Source organism: Phalacrocorax aristotelis, chromosome 13 (assembly GCF_949628215.1).
Source record: "Phalacrocorax aristotelis chromosome 13, bGulAri2.1, whole genome shotgun sequence".
NCBI classification, from domain to species: Eukaryota; Metazoa; Chordata; class Aves; order Suliformes; family Phalacrocoracidae; genus Phalacrocorax; species Phalacrocorax aristotelis.
This window is the reverse complement of record NC_134288.1, coordinates 5,555,452-5,576,261: the sequence shown is the minus strand read 5'-3', so window position 1 is coordinate 5,576,261 and position 20,810 is coordinate 5,555,452. Positions and strand designations below refer to the sequence as shown.

The window sequence follows — 20,810 nt, the reverse complement described above, 5'->3', positions numbered from 1 at the left end:
GCTGCAGGCATGAAATGAAGCTCCCTGGGATTCTCTCTCCACACCCCAAGCAAGACATTTTGCGTTTTATATCTTGCTTCGATCCTATCTAATGGCTTAAACTTCTTTTTCCAAAAGATAAATTATGTTTAAAAGTCTTTCCATTTAGCCATTTGAGGAAACTCTCTTTTCTCTGGAGAAATTATTCTATCTTTATGTTCAGTAAGGAAGAAATCAAACATGATCATATTAATTATGGTTCCTCATTTAACGTAAAACTATAATCGAATGGCTTATAAGTCTAAACAGTTGTGGCAGCGGTATTAAGAAATTATGACATTAAAGGTTTGCACTTAAGTTCACAATATTTAAATTATACATCTCAGAAGAAACTAATGGCACATTTAGAGCGTTTAGAGAGCTACAACCTTTTTATTTTTAAGTAGAAACAGGAAGGAGCAAACCACTTTCAAAATATACATATTTTAGCTTTAATTTCAAGAAAGTCCTTAGGATGCCTATGAAACAAAACTAATTTTGTTTTTTTTGCGTTCTTTTTTTTTGTTTTATTGTATTTCTAGATTTAAGCCACAGTGCCTTTTTGGAAAGGAAGGGGCAGCCTGGTTGAGCAACTTCTGACAAAGACTATGAAGCAAAAATATGCCAAGGACATGACGCCTACAAAGCTGGAGCCATGGAAATCGTCACTCTGGCAGGACTTGACTCCCTGGGTTTCCCACCAGCCTGGTGAGGACTTCTGGTGTCTGTGGCTCCAAAGAAGTCAGCCTTAGATTTAAGGACTGATTTGCTCAGCCAGAAAACCCTGGAGCATTTCTGTCTGCATTTCAGGAAAAGACTTCCTTCAACTCAGCTGGAGCTGCTCAAACACCCTTCTAGAAGGAAGAAAAATAGGAAATTGTCAGTATAGCTGCTTAGAAGTAGTCATGGAAGGTTCCTTCTGTGGGAAATACCAAATTGCTATTTTAGGGTCAAAATCAGAATAGTGGGGCTTTGGGGGGTATTTTTTGTTTTGTTTTGTTCTCTTAATATCCACTTCTTGCAGAATAGGGACATTCACATGTGAACCAGCTCCACTTTCCACCGGCTCTGCGTAGCTCAGTCCCTCTGCAGCCGGCTGTGCAGTGGGGTATCGGAGAGTACTTGAAAGTTAAAGTTCTCCTTGAAATGGTGACTATCTACTTAAACCTTCCCCATAAAGCCTGGAGCTTGAGATAAAACCCCTCTCAACGAGCCCTACTTCTCAGATTGTAAGGGCGTACTTTGGTACCTGATTAAATCAATTGTTCGTGACTGCTGGCTCCTGTGATTGAAATGACAACTGCTTGTAAAAACTGCAATCCATAGCTCGCTAAATTTGCAATTAAAGACGCATTTCCAATCTCTCTGTAAGGCATACAGCACAACCAGCGCTTATACGTATTTCAGATCCCAGCACATAAAATAGCAGAGTAGGTTGAAGGTGATATTATAAAGTGCATTTTGAGTTGGGTAAACACACTCAAGGGGTTTATGGCTCCCGGGACTTGTCGTCTTTGCTGCCTGGGGAAGCTGTTGTGAAAAACAGTATTCATTGGGATTTTTAAAATGCATTCAAGAGAATGGGCTCGGGGGTAGCATAAATATGAATTATCCCCTTCATTTTTGCATCATTAGAGTAGTTGTTTTCTTTCAATACCCAGGAAAATGGATCCAGACAGTCAGAGGCAGAAACAAAGCCTCCTCTGAACAGGAACTATAGCAAAAGGTATGGATGTGGAAGTTTCACAGCACATTGGGAAGTCAAGCCCTCAGGAGCTGGGGAATCATCCCTTCCAGCCTCAATTCAGCCCTGACAAGAGGGTTGGTGGAGCGGCCAGTGCAGCACCCCAGGATGTTGCAGACAGGGGGCTTGAGCAAAGCTCCTCCAGATCGCAATTGTTGGGTATCTCCCAGTTCTTCCAGGCGCGAATGGGCAGACTGAACCCAGTACAAGAGCTCTGCAACCTCCTAGTTCTTCTCTTCGTAGAAAAACACAACAAATTCCCATAAATGCCAGATTCTTCTTCGCATCTTCTCCACCTGCTGGCAGTGCAGCACCACCAGCGGCTCCTGCCTGCGCAAGAGCTCTCGGCCATGTCTGCTGCTGCCATGGGATGCTGCTGTAGCCAAGGAGGGCAGACGCTGAACACAAGTCATCAACTTGGGGACAGTCCATAATAGCATGTGACTAGTTTGTCTTCCCTAGGTGATGGAAAGGTCCACTGCTGCGCAGCGCCACCATGGCAGGGCACCAGCCCTTCTTCCCCGGCTGGAGCGTGCCTGTGGCAGCCGGGCTCAACTCTTCCTGTTCCCAGGCCAGAGGACACTCCCGGGGCTGAATATCAAAGGCCTGCTGTGAACAATGTCAGCCAAAGTGCATAAACAAAACCTAAAGAGAGGTCACAGCAGTTCCCTCAACAAGAAGTTACCAGCGGTTAACAAAGGATAAAAGCAAAAAAAGCGAGCCCTTGGCCCCCAGTTCCTTCCATCTGCACCACCCTTGAGCAGGAGGGTGTCCATCACTGGCGAAATCAAAGCTTTCCTCTCCATTGTTTCCTCAGCAGCAAGAACAGCCCGTGGCCCTCTGCCACCACGGAGCTGGATGAAAGCAATGCAGGGCCCCCACGTGACAGGACCTAGGGCTCTTGGTGCCTTCGTTTTTGCCCCTTGGAGTCGCAGTGAAGCCCCTCTCCCAAAGCAGGAGGCAGAGCCAGGCTCGCTGGCCAGACGCAGGGTCCTGCCCCAGTCCTTCACTGCTGGAGCGTGGCTTGAGGCTGTCACAGCAGCTGCACTGCAGGCCCGGGAACATCCACAGCGCAGCTCTGGGCATAGCACTGTGCCTCCAAAGCAGACACGCACAGTCCAGCGTGGTATTGCTACTCAAAAGCCACATCCTTGCGGAGCTCTGTAATTTGGATACCTTAACCTATCCATTGTAACACGTGTCAGAGGACAGAGTCCTGTGATGGTGATGGATCCTATGTCAAGACAGATTCCGGAAGCACTGTATTTGCATGGCTCCCTGGCTACGTAGTATTCACCAGCTGTAATTATTTACAATCTTCCTGTTTTACACACATACCACTACTGCTCCTATTCTTATACTCCTCCTGCGACATCTCCTGAAGGTCACTACCAGGACCAGGCTGGAAGAACCTTTGATCCAATACAGCTTTATGTTTATTAGAGTATATCAATGACTAAGCCAGGAACAAAATTATTTTGACTTGATGGCAGCAACTAACAAAACCTCAAGTGCCAGTAGCCCAGGAGTTGCACTGGTGTCCCTGCCTACCTTTGCAAGGACGTAAGTCCCTTCTGCTTCATCCACAACACCAGGAGTTTGCTCCAACGTGGCCTCCATCAACAATACTTACAAGGCCCAAGCAGAAGGTAGCTATTGAACAGGGAACTACAAATTCTGTTCGCCATTACCAGCAAAAGCAAGGTTTGCCATGTGGGGACTATCTTTCGGGGGGATTTGTATCCTAAATGACCCTTCTCATGAGAAATCCACTTACTATTCCTCTAAAATTCCAGGAGGGTGAAATCCCCCACTCCTTCATCTCATTAAGGATGAAGGAATGCCAGGTATGTGGCAGGAATCTGGGGTGAGAGGAGGAGTGGGGTATATTTTAACTAAGCTGTAGTGTGGAAAAAAAATAGTGATTTAAGGATCAGGGTTTGAAATATATTTCCCAGTGCCAGCCAGGAGCATCATGCTAATGCACATGCTTAACCCAAGGGACATAAAACAAAGTTTAAGGATGACAAAAAAATCCCCAAGCCTGCCACGTTCAGAAATCAGAGGTGCTTTTCCTAATACTAGACAAGCTATGCAAGGTGTGATGCAAGCAGCTTACTAAGAGCTCAAACCCAGCCCTAGCAGATGGCATCTCCCTTGTGACAACCCTCCTGAGGCACGGTAAGAATCCACGGTGGAATGCCAGGAGCACACCATTGTGGTACATCTCAGAAAACAGTTTTGGACCTTTTTATGGCATTTTGCCTCTGGACCACTGACAGCGTATTAGCTGATGGCTTCTAAATCAGGTGGATTTATCTAAGCATAGCGGACAAAACGCTGGAATGCAGCTCAAGGTGAGAAGGGTGACAGGGGAGGCCACCCTCGAGGAACAGGGGCCTGTGTGCCCCAGGGGGCTTCTGGTCATTCTAGCAGCAACATAAATTCTTTCTAAAGTTGCGTGGAGGAGCCCTGTGAAGGTCCCAGCCAGCCCCCAGAGCAGAGCAGGAAGACCAGACCAACAGGGCTGTTTCTTATTTGGACACAGTTGGGCGGCTGTTCAAATGCAGAAACAAGTGTCAGCAAGGCAGGCTAGTTTTTGTTATTTATTACCATTCTCCTTCAAAAAGAGCGAGAACACCCTAAGAACTACATCTCCACATCAAAATCTTCAGGAGAAAGATAAGAGTACCCAAAAACTGTTTGCACAGACTCGAACTCACCTCCAAGCAAGTCCCCAGCCTCCCATGCTCATAGGGGACAGTCTTCCCACCGGCATACGGAGCTGTTCAGAAGCACGGAGGATACTCCAGGAAGAGGTGCAGAAACAGGGCGTAGTTTAGAGAGGAGGAAAATCAGCCTCAGCTGCAGCCAACAGCCTCCCACCCCTCCTGAGCATCGCGGCACTCTGGAAAGTGCCTACACTGCAGTCCTGTGTGCCACCTCCACGTGCCACCAGGGCAGCTGTGAGGCTTTTGGGGCTGCAGGTTGCCATCACTCCTCAAAGTTTCTCCCACCCAGAGGTCCACGTCCCACCCTTGACCTTCATCTAAGGAACGCACTGTGGTCTTCCTGCTATCCAATCTTTTACTGTCCACCGTGTTCTCAAAGTAGTTCAAACACAGAATCATAGAATGTCCTGAGTTGGAAGAGACCCATAAGGATCATCAAGGCCAACTCCTGTCCCTGCACAGGACAACCCCAAATTCAGACCCTGTCTCTGAAGGGGTTGTCCAAGTGCTTCCTGCATATCACCAGGCTGGTGCCGTGATGCCTCCCTGGGGAGCCTGTTCCAGGGCTCCACCACCCTCTCGGGGAACAGCCTTTTTCCTAATGAGCGAGAAACTTTTCCCAAACGTGAGGAGCTTAGATGCTTTCCAAAGGTTTCTCTCCTCTGGAATTCGTTTGCCATAGGTCTGAATAAAGCCACACTTTTTCCTTGAATGTTGTAAACCCCATTTATCCAGACACACCTGCCAAGAGCAGTGCACTGAGCTTCCCTGGGGACGAGCATCCCCTTGACATTAACCACCTGACTATGGCTGCTGGAAGTGCAGGAACCTGGATGCCTTCACAGAATCTCACTGGCAACATAAAAGATGCTTTCCCCATCAGCGCAGCACATTTATTTCCCCACTGATGAAGGTAGAAGCTGTTTCACCTCAGTCCTGAAATAAATAAAAAGCTAAAAAAAATACTCTCCTGCCTAAACCCAGGAATTTTAAGAGCATAAAAGCTTCTGAGTCAGGCCATAAATCCAGATTGCTTCATATTCTAACTGACAGTGGTCAACAGCAATTGCTTAAGAATAAAAGCATACCTGCATAGAGTGATTTTTACCATACTATATGCTGCTTCCAGCTTCAGGCCATGAGTGCTTTGAAGACCTTCCACTTGGCCATTGTGCATTAAGCATAGATGAACCTATTCTCCACGATTTTATTTGACCTCCCCTCCTTCCCCACAAGCCCCTTTCCAGTGTTCCCACCACTCTCACTGCTTTCTACAGTAATTACGCAGTCTGTGAAACTGGCTCCTAGCACCACTCTCCAGTTAGCTTTGCTGTTACAGATCCTGAGGCACAGAACCGAGGTCAGAGCAAACAGCCATCGCTTGTCGTGAGCAAATAGACACAAAAATGGATCTGGGTCTCCTGACTCTTTGTGCAGTACTCTCATCACAGTCTCTGCTGCGTTAGGAAACGGAAACTAAGCCCACTGCTCAAAAAGAGGAAGAAAAGATTCCTAAGGATGTTAAAAAAAAAAATTAATAAAAAAGAGACTATGGCATTTTGCCACCCTAAGAAGTAGGGTGGGGCTTGTGTGATGAACAAGGGGGACAAAAAGGTGTTTGTCAACTGAATATAAGAAACCAAGAAGAAAATTGGGAGCTAAAGGAGCCCAAAGAACTCTTGGCAAACCATGCCGGGGGTTTGAGCAATTTAAAACAGAGAAATTTTATTGAAGCTGGTGCTCAGGGACTGGCTTGTTATCTGCACAAAGCAGTGGGAGTGAGCAACGGGAATCAGCACAGCTGCTCTGTGCCTGACATATCCAACCAGGGTGGAAATCCCACCATATGACTTCAGGGATAATGTTAAATCCATTACAGCACTCTCCCCTCCCCTGCCCATCCCACACAAGCTTCAAAACTTCTGGTTTATGACTGGCTGCTAGAGGATAATTGCAGGCTGTCTCTGGAGGGATAATCCTAAATTTTAAGTGACAGCTCATGGGCATCTTCTCTTTCTTTTGAAATGCTGTCTTACACAGCACATTAAGTATTTTGGAGATTAATAACTAGAGCAAAGAGTTCTAATCTTGGTGTCCTAGTGGAGATTTAGCAAAGAACAGTTAGTGTTTGAAGTCGCTATGGCACAGGAAACTTAAGAAGCCTTGAAGACCAAAAGCAAGGCTCGTATGCAGCTCAAACGGAAATCTGGGACATTAAACACGCGATCTATGTTTAGTCTCCAGGGCTCCTCACTGACGTGGTGTTTCCACTCGGAGCAGGTTTTAGGGACCCTGCGAAAGGGGAACCCAGTTTGAGCTCTCTTTTAGATTAAATAGTCCAAGCTCACCATGCCTGTTGAATTGCAACTTGTACTTTTGTATTCTTTGACCTGAATTAGGTGATAACTGAATTGTATAATAAGGTTACAGGTTGCTTTTAACTTAATATACAGAGGACCAAATGGGAACCACCTGACCATCTCTGAACTGGCAATTGTACTTTGTCAGCTTGCAGGACAGCCGCCAGGATAAACACAACACAGATTCTGAGGCTGCTCGCACAGCGGCTCACTCAACAGCAGCCCTACGATCCCTTGGCAAAGGCCTTCAACAGCATCAGTTCAAGCTTCCCATGCACGGACTGATTTTTTTTCCCCCAGTAAACAGTTCTCTCGTTGTAACAATTCCTCCTACTGCTCCTCACAGACCAGAGGTCCCATTAAAAAGGGAGCTAAGCAGGCGCCTTGTTGGCCTGCTCCCCTCTCAGGTGGCATAAGCCAACACACAGAAGAATAGTCCAAGCCCCTCCTGGGTTTGGTGATCCCTGTGCCTATTATATGGAAAACAACCAAATTCTGCACATGGGTATGGGAAAAACCTTGCCACAAGCGTTGCAATGGTGGCGCTCCACATGGGCTCTGACCAACACTGCTGGAACACTGTTGTGTCCTCCTGCCCTCAGCACCAAGCACTACATTTTCCCTGCCGGCACCAATGCTCACGTAGCAATTCGTACCAGGGAACTGAACTTAAACGGGTAAAATTAATCCCGTTCTGCAACGTTCACGCTTTTCATGGTGCTACTCCATGCAACTGAAAGCCCATCGGCACATTCAGAACAGCCTGACTGCAATCACATTGTCCAAGTTCATCAGTTACTCCAGCTATTGTGGGGATAAAGTAACAAATTAACAGCTAATATTTAGGAGATTATAAAATTATGCTTCCTTGAAGCTGCTTAAGCAGCTGATCTGGCATCTCTGTACAGAATTAGACAGCTCTGCTTTGAATTAATGCAAGTGAAGTGGTTGGCACAAACTGGCCAAACATTTAGAAGTAACGCAACCACCCTCTACAGACACCTTTTTAGGCCTTCATTCTGGAACAGTTTCATGCACAACACCCTCTTATCTATTAAGGAACCAACACCAAGTATCAGAACAGATTTCTATATCTTGAGTAGCCACTCTGCTGTTTTCAGCTAAAGATGTGTCAGAAAGGGGTCAAATAGCAATGGCACATCATAAAGTCTATTCCAGGTCACTGATACAAACTGAGATCAGAGCAGACGCTTCGTTGGGGAGTAACTTTGCCGTGTTTCAGCACAGCACGTTTTTCCACATTCTTTACCACCCATAAAATTGCCTTAATGGTCCTGAAAATTAGTATGACTCCAGGCATCTAGGGATAGGATCAATAGTCCAAACTTGAGGTTACCTGAAGGCAGCAAGCTCCCTTCTTCTCCCCCTGCCCAACAGCCTGTAGGATCCTGGCAAAGGTCCACCAAGACTTGTATCCCACCTGAGAATGACCAGTGCTGGGTGCCGCAGGAACCCAGGGAGGCATCATGGCACCAAGCCTGACAGTATTCAAGAAGCACTTGGACAACACCCTCAGAGACATGTGGCGGCTTTGGGGTTGTCCTGTGCAGGGACAGGAGTTGGACTCAATGATCCTTGTGGGTCCCTTCCAACTCAGGACATTCTACGATTCAATGAGACCAGGTCTGTAACACTTCCCTCATACACTGAGGAATACATGACCGCAGGACCTCCTACACACAGGCAAGACCTCCATGTCTGATAGCAGATTTTTTTTAATTTGTAGGTCTGGGTAATACATTTTGAATCCAGAAATGTGTGTATCACATCCTGTAGCAACAAACTCCTTACTTCAACACCAACAAGCACCTCATGTCCTTTCTTTTGAACCCGCCAGATGACAACTTATTTTTATGCTCTTCAGCCTCTTCACCTTCTTTATACCAGTTATGCTCTGGATATTTTCCCCACAGTCTCACCTTTTCCAGCCTAATGCTTTATAGCTCTTGCCAAACTGATGGGGCCTGATTAGGTTTCAGTTCAGCATTTAGTATCGTTTATTCTTTTGGGAAAGCAATAGCAAATTGTCGTGAGAGAGAACCGAATCCCCAGTCAAATTTAAGCTAGAGCACACTGTGCAGCAGGACAGCAGCCTGGCTGCAAACCTGCATTTTTCAGCAAGGTACAACCAATCAAATACATCCTATTGCTGAACTCTATAAAGAGGTCAAATCACTGAAACACGTAAGTTAGTGGCAAAGCAAAAAGGTTGCTTTATTGTTAAAACAACTTTGATAAAAAAAGTCCCATCAGTCAAGAGCTGCCTTGCCACCACTCCTATAAAACGACCGAAGGACTGCACAAGAATTGGCTGTCCTTCTGCACTGCGCCTTTTGGCAGGTTCTGTCTTTATAGCTGAATAGCGCTTTATGTGACCAGGTCTCCAGTTTCAACCAAGGCATCAACATTATTTACATAAATAAAGTCAAAAAGTATCTGAAATCCCACCTTATTCGACAGTGGTTTAGCAGGCAGGAAATCAAACAAGACACGAGTGCAGGAGGCCTCAGGAGGAAAGACACCGATCAGCCCCTCCAGCAGCAAGATGTGTCCTGACCAACATGTCCTGACAAACACTCGCTGCGACGGGCGAGGGAGACACCTGCTGGACTGACTCGCTTGATACAAGCCCAGCTTCTGGATCATGCAATAAAAGCAGTACATTTTAATTAAATAAAAAAAGCTGTAAAACATACACTCTCAAAAAACCCTGAGTCTTACTATGAAAGGTTATAGGATGGTATTTTTCTCTGGAACACACTTCTGTCCCTCCTTGCTGATGCACAGTCCTGTGCTACACCTGAGCAGCACCAAGCATTGCAAGTGCCACGACCGTCCCTGCTGATGCCCCAGCTTGGCTTGTCCTCCTTGTTCAAGTGACTGGATGAGATGCTTAGCGCTCTCTGAGCAGCCAGCACGGCTAGGCTGAAGCCTGCACTCCATGAGTTACAGACTGCAGCCCAGTAACTCTTCTTTTCTCTGCACTGTTATCTCCATCCAAGAGTCTGTGACAAGGGCGCGGTGCTACGCTTGCTCACAAGGATTGCCTGCGCTGGATGTCAGCACTCTGCTAGGGGCTAATGCCTCTGTTGTCCGTGGGGCCTGCTTTGGAAGGCGAATGGGAACATAGACATTTGAAGCACAGTGTTCCTTGAGGTATTCTCCCCCTTTTTCTTCGTAGTCTTTTCTGGTTATCCAGCCTTCCTCACGGGTCATGTGTTCCACTGCCCAATCCCTAGCTCCATACCAGGCATCTAAAACAGGACTGGAAGCGAGGTGAACCTGGATGGAAGGAAAAGAGGACATCATCATCAATTCAACCCAGCAGAGAAAAGCCCTTTTTACCCTGATTACAGTAGTATATGACACAAACCACTGAATTTCAGAAGTTTGAGCCGATTATTCAGTTCCTCTGGGGAAGAATGATGTTAGGAATAGATTTGAAGTGTGTTTTCACCTTCAATTCTCCATGAGCCTGCTGTGTTTCTACAGGTTGAAAAAGCACACGGGTGTATCACATTTGCAACCAACAGCCCTCACAGCTAGAAGCCAATGCTGGAAGAGTTGCCGGTACTCCAAAACAAGTGCTCCAGCAAAACTTCAAGCAGGGAGGAATACTGCAGGCTAAGAAGTCGCTGTATGTGGGAAAGGACCACACATGCTCTTTCCACTGGTATAGATTCATACTTCAGTTTAAATTATTCCCATTACTGTAGCATGAATGGCTCTCCTGGTTCAGCTATGGGCTTGCTAGACCAGGCATTGTGTAAATCCCAAGTGCGGTATCGGTGAAGTGACAGAATTCTGATAGGACCATACTACAGAACGCATTTTAATGGAAAGAAGGAAGCTCTTACTCAGTTAAAAGCAGTGACATTAAAAGCAGAAGAAAACAAGCCTATTTTCTTCCTATAGACACAAGTTACACACTCAAAACTTGGCAAACACTAACCTTCCTAAAACTACCAAGTATATGGCTGTACCTAAGTTTCTGTCAGTCACCCCTGGCTCACAGCTATATACAGTAACTGTTCAAAACAAGGGTTGTGGAATCACAAGATTATATTTGCAGTGATTTTTCTTCTCTTCCCAGTTTATAACCTGATTTTCTATTCAGGAAGTTCATAGACTTGAGAAGACAGGGTGGTTTCAGAACAGCAAGGGTGACTCTTGCAAGTCTCCTTACAAAATGCATGGCAAACTCTGGGACTTGCCCAGCTTGTAACGTGCTTGTGACTAAAAATGTAGCAAGGGATCGCAGGTTTGTAAGACACTCACTGAGCCTCTTTTGCTGCTGTCCCAGACAGTCATTACATGTAGCAAACTGAACACATAACTTCGTTTTGAAGCACAGGTTTTGCAACTCCTCCTAACAAAGGTTGCTTGTTCCAGATAGTAACTGTCCTAATCCTAAGAAATCAAATTTCCAGCCAAGCACACTTCTGTATGCATGGTCCTTTAGCTGAAGCAGGTTTTCCTTTTCCAAGGCATCTACTCCAATGTCTCCAGAGACAGCAACAGTATTTTTGCTTAACCTTCATTTTCTCAGGTCAAAACAGCTGTTTTCAGTGTCCTGCCATAACACACTCTCCATTCCCATGCTATAAGTACACCTGCTCTGTACCTCTCCCAACCTGAACTACTTCTGAACACTGATGAAAGGACGGTTCACGTAACCATCTCGTCAATAAACATACCTGAAAAGATGACTGGAACGGCCTCATTTCAAGGAGTTCCTTCTGGACTCTGGCTTGCAGTCCAGGGTACATTGTATTTCCACCAGTGAGAAAAACATTCTGGACAAGAATAGCTTGTTGCTCCTTCGGATACCTACAAGGAACAGAAAATCAACTTCAGTCTTTCTCAAGGACATTTCTCCCTCTGAACTGAACAGCTATGGGGTGATACCTTGACTTCAGGATTCACTTTGAGAAACTTCCTTCACTTCCCTAGCATGAAAACCTGCGTTATTTGTTTTCTGGAAATCCAGGGAATGGCAAAAGAAAATCCTTAAAGCACTCTGTGTGCTGTACCCCACAAATCAACAAGTCCATAGAGCTAGAATTTATACATTTTAGAAAATGCAATCTCGTATGTTCATACAGTTCAGAGGTGGCATTTTGCTAATACCAAGTTGTCTGAAAATCGTTGTCCAGCAAGTGTGCCTATATCATAACTTAAAAATGTCATCCCTGATTTGGTCTCGCAAAAACAGAGACTGCCAGCTCATTGTTTCAAGGGATGGGTATTTACAAGGGGTCTCCAAGGTGGGGTGTGTGCAAGACAATCCACTGGGGTGCAGGAAGAAGATATTTTTTGTACTGTTAATAAATAAATTAATTAAATTAGTGCGTACTTCACCTTTATCTCATCCTTTTTTAATTTCTATTTTTGTGTACATTTTAAAATGTACATTATACACCAGTTCAGTAGTACCTGTATGTCATTTATAAATACACGTATGTTGGAGATGTGTGCCTAAAAATTTTTTACTGATGGAATAATCAACCAAAAATTTTGGAGCCATCTGACATAAGACAAGCAGAGTTACACGTGGCTTTCAGAACAAGAAGATATGTCTCACCTACAACACTCAACCCCACCAAAAAGAGCTATTCAAACATATTTTCTCATATTATTGTTAAGTAACCAGTATTGCAAGAGCTGATATCAAAACAAGACTACCTTATTTGAAGTAAGTGCCAAGTAGCTTTTTCAACCCACCTCTCAAGGACATATTGCATGGTTTCTGCTATACCAGCCTGGTCTTCTCCTATCAGGGAGGGCTGGAAGACAATCTCTGGAGCCCTGATTCTTTCAGTGCCAAGGAAAAGCTGGTGGTACTCTGCCAGGTTAAACACGGGCTTTAAAAAGATGAGATTAGACAGTGCTGAAAAATTATGTTAAAGAATAGTAGTATTCTAAAATAAGCAAAGTTTCCAAACAATTCTGTACAAAAACCACAGATCATAAAGCTCTCTCAGAGAAAGGGCCATGCTGTAAAAAGTTCCAAAAGGCCAAGGAAGCTGGACTTTTCCTATACTTTATTCTGTTTGGTGCCACTCAACCCTAAGGCTCAGCCTCACAAGTTGAGACTTGTGTCCACTGGAATGTGATACTGGGCTATTGATCACACACACAAAGACATGAGCAGGGCTTTCTTCTCCCTTAATAACATGGCACTGCTACAAAAGGCACTGCCTGCAGGGTGAGCACAGGGGATACGTTCACACTCTAAACCACGAGCTAAGATTGCAAGGACTTCTCCTTTCTTAATGTCCTGTTCAGATAGTTAAAGCCTCTCTTCCAAGAGCAGGCAAACAATGTTTGCATTTGGAGAAATGTTAGCAGACTTGCTGGGCAACCTTGGAGGGAGCAACTTCTGGCACGAGATGTAGATATAGAAATCAAACCTGCACTGCAGCAACAGGCTTCTCAACTTCAGGCTGTTCCTCAGCAAATAAAGGTTCAAACTCGTTAATACTTTCCACATCCTCCAGTGACTGTTCACTGCCTAATGGATCCAAATCAGGAGTCTGGAAACAGAAGGTATATTAAGGTAGGTTAGCTCAGGTGACACATTTGGAAAATTCAACCCCACTTCCCTCAAATCTCAACTCTTTAACATGCCTGAAACCAAATACGCTGTTCTAGAGCACTGAAGACAAAAATAAAAATGGTGAACAACCTAGAAAACAGGAGTTAAGACAAACATTCACTCAAAGTATAAAAATCAAACACTTTTCAATACATTTATCATGTTGCCACTTCAGAAATTAAAGGCCTCCGTCAACAGGCTGGCTGCCAGGATCCTACCCAGCCATGTGCTAAATATAACAACATACTAAAACTTAGTAAAATAGCTTTTTAGGTTGGTTAAAACTTGGTGCACTCCCAGCAGCTCTAACTGCTCTATAATTACCATTAAATTCCCTGCATTGCTTGTGTGGGACTGGAAAACAAATATTTGCTAGCTACAAAGCCACCACACAATTTTTGACAGTTTCAGCAACCTAGCATTTGCACATGGGATATACCAAAAGCCCTTCTATTTTACACAGATGTGAAGATGCTCCCAAAGCCCCAGCATCACTGAAAACCCTGGAGTACTTCACTGTTGTGAAGCAGGAACAGCTTTTAATTATAGGCTTTATTTTTGTGTTACAATGTTACCTTTGGGATTCTGTTGATACAGATTTGATTTTGTTATTTTAAACTTGAAACATTTGTTGTAATGTCTGACAAGCAATGCCAGGATAAGATAAAGCTAGATCACGGAAACATTCTGAAATCCCTAGCTTAGGTCCACTTAAAAGTCAAGCAATTGCTCAAACTGAAGTTTAAGCACTGTTCATTGTTAGAGCAAATGACTGGCAGTCACCTGAAGTCATCTCCCACACTTATGATTTTTTAAATTTCTTTTTGTCTGAAACATAGCAACAGAAAGAAACATAGAACTTTGCTGAAGATTTGGCACAGACCCTAGGAAAACTTAATTAGCTTTCAGTCTCCTTTACATGGCCACAGAGGGATGGCCCATCTTCGCAAATGGTTTTGGTGATAATTGTAGGCTCTCTCACAAAGCACAGACCGCACAAAAAGGCTTGCCGAATCATTCCGAGGTCTGAGATTACACCTAGTACCAAGGAGGAGCATGGGATCCAAAACAGGCGTGTTGGAACTTGGGCGCAACCACTGGGCAAAATTACAAGGAGCTGCTGACAGTCTTTCAATTATCTCTTCCTACAACATTTTTTTTTGACAGAAGGCAAGACGTTTCTTTACCACAATGGTAAGCCCACGATCTACTTCCATTTTGCTCAAACACAATCATTCTAATGCTTACACAAACTTTCTTGTTAAGGAAAAGGAAAATATAACCAAGATGATAGCAGCTCACCTGCTGGTTTTGGCTACATCTCAAGTTCCATTAAGACACAAGATCTCCTATATCTGGCACCACTCTCCTCTAGGCTGCAATTTTCTTTTTTTCCTCTACCTTTTCCTAAGCAAAGACTGATATAACTAAAAAAGCTCTCTTATGTGACTTGAAAGGCAATTTCAGCCAAATGCACAAACAGCCTTAGACCATCTCTTAGAAGCAGCTGCTATGTGCTGGGCGTGTATTAGTCTGGCAAAGCAGACAAATAAGCTCCTCATCTTCAAGACAACTCCAACAACCAAGTGTAGCAATTAATCTTTCATTGTTAAGTAAACAGAACAGAATATGCTGCTTAACTGCCCCAAAAAAAGATAGCCTAAAAGAAGGCAAAGGGTTAGCTGTTCACCATAAATTTCTCTGCACCTGAAAGGGAGAAACAGAAATTAAAACTTTTTTTTTAACAAAAAGCTTGATAGGCTCTTCTCTATCTTTATTACTGTTCTTATAACCACTTGAAATTGAAGTACTTCAAACTCCAGGTCATTTAATTGTCAGACACTAAAAAAAAAACCCCAAACCAAAAACCCAACACAAAACCTTTACCATACCAGGCCCATTTATTTCACCAAAATTAATGCAACAGGAGAGTTAGAGGTTCGTTTAAAGTATGAACAAAATCACTATGCTAGCTGCTGCATTTACAACCCTCTAATCAAGTCAACTTTAAGTAAGGACTGTGGCTGCCAGGAATAAGTGTACAAAGGGAAGGAGCAGTCCCTTCAGCGGTACCTCCTCTGACCCAGTAAGGGTATTTTCTTCTTCTCCAAGACATGCAAGAAACTTTTAAGAAAACTTACTGATTTCATGTAACTATATACTTCAGCTACTGTTAGGAAGCCTAAAGATTATGCCTAGAACTACATGGAATCAAACGATATGTCCCAGAGCACAGTGCAGAACAGCACAAGGATTATAGATTTCAGCCACTCGGTAAAACCAAAACTGTCGCTTTCTGTAGCTGCATAGGAAAGCTGGAAAAGAGGGAAGCAGTTGCCAAATTAACAACTTGGCAAATTAACAGTATGTTAAAAGTCTGAAGGGGCACATTTTCAAGCATAGAAACTTATTCTCTCTGACATAAGAAGATTAACTTGGTGAAAACATTGTACCTCTGGCTTGCTGTCCACAACATCTACTTCAATATTGACTTCAGCCTGCAGGATTTTCTGCTTCGCTTGTTCAACAGATTGACTCAATTTGTTGATGTAAGACTGAAGTTCTTCTGCAGAATCCATGTTCAGCTCCACCAAAGCTTTGTGGAACTGATCCATTTGACCATCTTCTAAAAGTTCCTGCAGACAGATCAGAGTTAGCTGTGATGCACAACACGGGGTAATCAACTACCTGTCAACTGTGTGTGTACAGACACTTTGCCTTCATTACTAGATATTACGACGTGCACGCTTCGGCAGCGTTCAAGATATTTCACAAAAGGAGTACTGTTCAGAACCTGGAAGCATCCTCTGCATCTCTCTCTTTTATTGTGCAAGTAACCTTAAAAAGCTCCTATCAGAAACCACACAGGACAGTTGTAGCTCCCTTACAGCAATTCATGACCTTCTCTGATATAGGTCCAAGGGCAGCCAGCCCTCCTCCCACAAGATCACACAGAAAACTTCCCTTGATTACCTGTACGTACAGTAACCGGTCCAGCCTCTCTTGGTCAAGTTGCAGCTTCTCCTCTCGACGACGTGCATTGAGTTCTTGAAGCCGACGTAGCTGCTGCTGCCGCCTCTCCTGCTTTTCCTCTGATGTCAGAGTGCTTCCCAGCAGTTTGTTAGAGAAAGGCAGCTGCATCTTGTGCACGTTGTTCTCATAGTACTCTGCAGACCGCCACTTCTGTAGTTCTGAATGTTTTGAAAGCAAAATAGCTGTTTTGCCAGGCTGAAAACAATGACTTATATGTTGTACGTGCTCCACATGAAGTTCAAACTTAGAAGAAAGAAGGCAACAACGGTCCACCCTAGGATTCTGTCACCTCTTGGGAGCTGCCCCCATATTTAGCTACCCCCTCAGAGCACTGCCCTCCCATCACATACTCACTGCACGTGGTTCTTAGTGCTCTGATCTCCAGCATGCAGGAAACACAACGTACTAAGAAGCGGGAAGTGCACGCTAATGTCTCTTCTTTCTTCCCAAGGTAAGGGAGAGTTCTCACACATTTCTAAGGACTCCTGCAGGCTCTTTCATAAGTGACAAATTTAAGAAAACACTTCGGCCGCTACTTGAGATGACATTAACCATTGAAATTTTAAAATGTCTTTAATTCACAAAAAGTCATGAGAAGTGCCCTCTGCAATTCTGGAAACCTTAAAGGAGATAAGAAACATGGCCAGACGCAGAAATCATCCTAACCAATTTAATGTTTTCCTGGAAGTAATCAATAAAATAAACTAATTTTAAAGTATTTTCCTCTGAAATAATCCCAATGTTTATTCACAGAGAAATTTGAACTAATACAGATTTTCTTTTTTGTAATTTATTTTGTTTCTATCTCAATGTTAAATTTGAAACTGTTGCCAAGCATTTCCCATGAGGTAGATTATCAGAAAGACAGCTATAAAGAAAGCAAAACAGTACTAGAGTATTTCTGCCAGAACCCCAGCCAACTTGAGTACAAGGCATATAGAGGACAAAACTAAGTTTGGATGAACACTATCTAGTGGTAAACTGGTAAAATCTAGCGGTGAAAACAGGTGGGTTTACCTTCTATATAGTCCTCTGCAATGTAGCTATGCTCATGCAGTATTTCCTCCATGCGACTGAGAGTGATGGCAGCAAAATGTCCTGGGTATTTCAGCTGAAGGAGGCGTTGGAGATACATAGCTGCTTGACACCCTCCAAGATTAATACGTTTGCAGTTTTTAGCATCCAACCTGAAAACTCAAAGAGACACAACTGAGAGAACCACAAGTTCAGCATAAAACAGACCACCTACTTTCCCAAGTGTTAGTTAATTTCCGACACGTCAAGTATACAGGTGAATATTCACAGATATATATTTCAAGATTCAGTTAGCAGAGGATCTAACACATCTGCTTTTCTCAGACAAAAAGCACAATCACTGCTTGGTTTTTTGCAGATACTTTCTGAAAACTTCTGTTCTGCTTTAAAAAAATCCAAACGCTAAATAATTTTGGCTACAGCAAGGAAATGTTCTGTTTTGAGAAGGAAAGTGATAGTTAGTGGAGCAAAAGTAGTCCCTTTAACCTTTGTAACATTTCACAGTTGGCCAGGTGTAACCCAAGAAAATCTGAAGTATTTGCTAGACATCATAAAGCCATTCCCCGCAGTAAGGCTAAAATAAAAAAGAGTAGAGCAACACAGCAGCAAAATCAGAATTATAACAGCCCCAGGAACTGCAAAAATCTCACAGAGCACTTTCTTTTGTCCCAAAGCTGCTTTAAAACCTAACATACATTTTTTAACGTCTGATCTTAGTTGGGGCAGATATCCCCTTCAACTTTTGAAAGTATAGATCTATAAATGAAGAGCAACTAAAAATAAGATACGTACAAGGACAGCACTACTACTTCCATTCAAAATTCAGCAAAACTTAGCAAAATCTGCAGACCTAGTTTTTTCTTCAGCATAAATTAAGACCTGATAAGAGCGTATACTGCAGGAGTCGGAACACTGAACGCTAGAGGAACAGGTAACTGAACACTGGAAAATCAATGACTGACAAAGAGAGGCTGCATTGTACTTAAGACACCAAGAACTCACCTGCCTTCTAAGACTGGCAAAATATGGGTACACTGATAACCTGAAGATATTACCAAACCACTGCAGGGCCAGTTCTGCCTCCTGTTGTGGTAAAAACTGTACAAGCTATCCACACCGTAGGACACTTTTGGCACCTGATAACATTCAAAGAGGAGCTCTGACATCATTTGTCTTGAATACAGAGGATTGCACACTGCTTCTGTCAAAACAACTGGATGATCAACACAACCCTGTAAGAGACGAGAAAAGAATAATAATAAAGGTATGAAAAGAAAATCCGGGGGTACTTATCTTTGCTTCTGCTTTTGAACATCAGCAAGAACTCTGCCAAAGTAACAATGAGAAAGCACTTTATGTGCAGGCTATTAATCATGTAAGTTAAATTATATCTAGTGCTTAAGAGAGCAAAAAAGAAGTCTTCTTTACAGCAGTGTTAAGTCAACCACAGAATAAACTCCTAAGGGTGGAGGAGAACGAATTTTTAAAAGCATATAGGAATTACTAAAGACCTAAGTAACCAAAAACCTATGCAACGAGGAGGTGAAGCGTGAGTGAAAACTGGTGGAAGTTTAGTTCAGCATTAGGTAGAACTTTCAAACAGGCGTTGTCAAGCAGGCAAAAGGCCTGATGGTCTGAGGAGCAACTCAGCTCAGTTAGGTATACAAAACAAGTAGTCAACGAGCACTACGCAAAACTAATCATATTTAATGTCCTTCTCGAAATCTGATCCTGGACACTGGTTCACAGCCACAGTCTGCCAAGGTGCTGCAGTCCAAACCTCTCACCCTGCAGCTGTATCCTCTCACTTCCATTTTACCACAAAAATATGAAGAAATTAAGAGAATAGTGGGGTACAAAAGATACCCCCGGGGAGTACCTGGCCCAGCCAGGGTTGCCGCAGCAGGTTGCTCTGGGCCCGGCCATCTGGGCTGTGAGTATAGAATCATAGAATCATTAAGGTTGGAAAAGACCTCTAGGATCATCAGGTCCAACCATCAACGCAACACCCCCAGGCCTCCTAAACCATAGCCTGTGAAGTGCCACATCTACATGTTTTCTGAACACCTCCAAGGACGGTGACTCCCCAACCTCTCTGGGCAGCCTGTGCCAATGCCTGACTGCTCTTGCAGTGAAGACATTTTTCCTAATATCCAATCTAAACTTCCCCTGATGCCATTTCCTCTTGTTCTATCACTTGTTACTTGGGAGCAGAGACCAACCCCCCCCTCACTCCAGCCCCTCTCAGGCAGCTGCAGAGAGCGAGAAGGGCTCCCCTCAGCCCCCTCTTCTCCAGGCTAAACCCCCCCAGCTCCCCCAGCCGCCCCCCAGCACACTTGTGCTCCAGACCCTGCCCCAGCCCCGCTGCCCTTCTCTGGACACGCTCCAGCCCCTCAAGGGCCTTCTTGTCCCGAGGGGCCCAAACCTGAGCCCAGCATTCGAGGTGGGGCCTCCCCAGTGCCCGGTACGATGGCTGCCCTGCTCCAGCGGGCCACACTATTCCCGATACAAGCGCAGGACATACCCGCGAGGAGCGGGGGAACGACACAGCCTCCCCGCACAACCGGGGTGATGCCGGACCCCCCTCCCACCCCGCGCCCAGGCACACCCTCGCCCCTCCCGGCCAGGCCGGGTCTCACCGGCGCCTCCAGGGCCTCGCCCCGGCCCGGCGCCCGCCGGTACCTGCGAGGCGACGCCGAGGCGCTGGAAGACGTGGTCGAGAAGCAGCTCCTGCAGCTCCAGCTGGACGGGCACGTTGCGGTCGAAGGGCGAGCGGAGCAGCCAGCGCAGCGGCTCAGGGCTCCCCAGGTCGTTGCCCACCTGCGTCTCAGCGCCGGCCCCGCCGCGGGTCCCGCGGCTGCGCGCCGCCAGCGAGCGGAACCGTAGCAGGGGCTCGGCGGGGACGGTGGGGTCGGCGGAGGCCCAGCCCGCCCGCGTCTGAAAGGAGCCGTTGTCGATCACCAGCGGCACCGGCTGCGGCGTCCGCACGGCCGCGCTCGGCTCCAGCACCGGGTCGGGGACCCAACGCGCGTCGCGGAACGCGAACACCCGCGCCGCCGCCGCCGCCATTTTGCGCCGTTCGCTCTCCGGCTCCCTCCGGCCGGGAACGCGGGCACCGACACTCGTTCCGGGCCGCGGCGGGGCGGGGGGCAGCGCCGGCTGGTGGCTGCGGCCCCCGGCTCCCCTCGCACGCAGGGACACCCGCGCCCTCTGCCACGCCGAGTTAAACTTGGGCCTTGGGGCCTCCCCGGTGCCCGTGCGCTGCCTGG

General features: G+C 45.4%; 1 protein-coding gene across 1 annotated transcript; it reads right to left on the bottom strand.

Moving 5' to 3' along the window:
• Positions 1–9,520: 9,520 nt before the first annotated feature.
• Positions 9,521–20,810, bottom strand: ACTR5 (actin related protein 5). Its single transcript, XM_075108572.1, has 9 exons — positions 20,224–20,810; positions 18,544–18,773; positions 17,524–17,693; positions 16,447–16,664; positions 15,927–16,109; positions 13,289–13,411; positions 12,600–12,739; positions 11,573–11,705; positions 9,521–10,157 (listed from the first exon to the last, which is right to left on the bottom strand). The coding sequence occupies exons 1-9, from the start codon at positions 20,608–20,610 to the stop codon at positions 9,900–9,902; spliced, it is 1,842 nt and encodes a 613-aa protein (XP_074964673.1). The 5' UTR covers positions 20,611–20,810; the 3' UTR covers positions 9,521–9,899.

What these genes read in the sequence shown, in the direction of transcription:
- ACTR5 (XM_075108572.1), bottom strand. Translation starts at nt 20,610, where the DNA reads ATGGCGGCGGCGGCGGCGCGGGTGTTCGCGTTCCGCGACGCGCGTTGG. An exon ending in GCCTCGGCGTCGCCTCGCAG is followed by an intron (nt 18,774 to 20,223) that starts GTACCGGCGGGC and finishes CGTCTCTTACAG; the next exon opens with GGTTGTGTTGATCATCCAGT. An exon ending in CGTTCCAGTCATCTTTTCAG is followed by an intron (nt 10,158 to 11,572) that starts GTATGTTTATTG and finishes CCTTCCATCCAG; the next exon opens with GTTCACCTCGCTTCCAGTCC.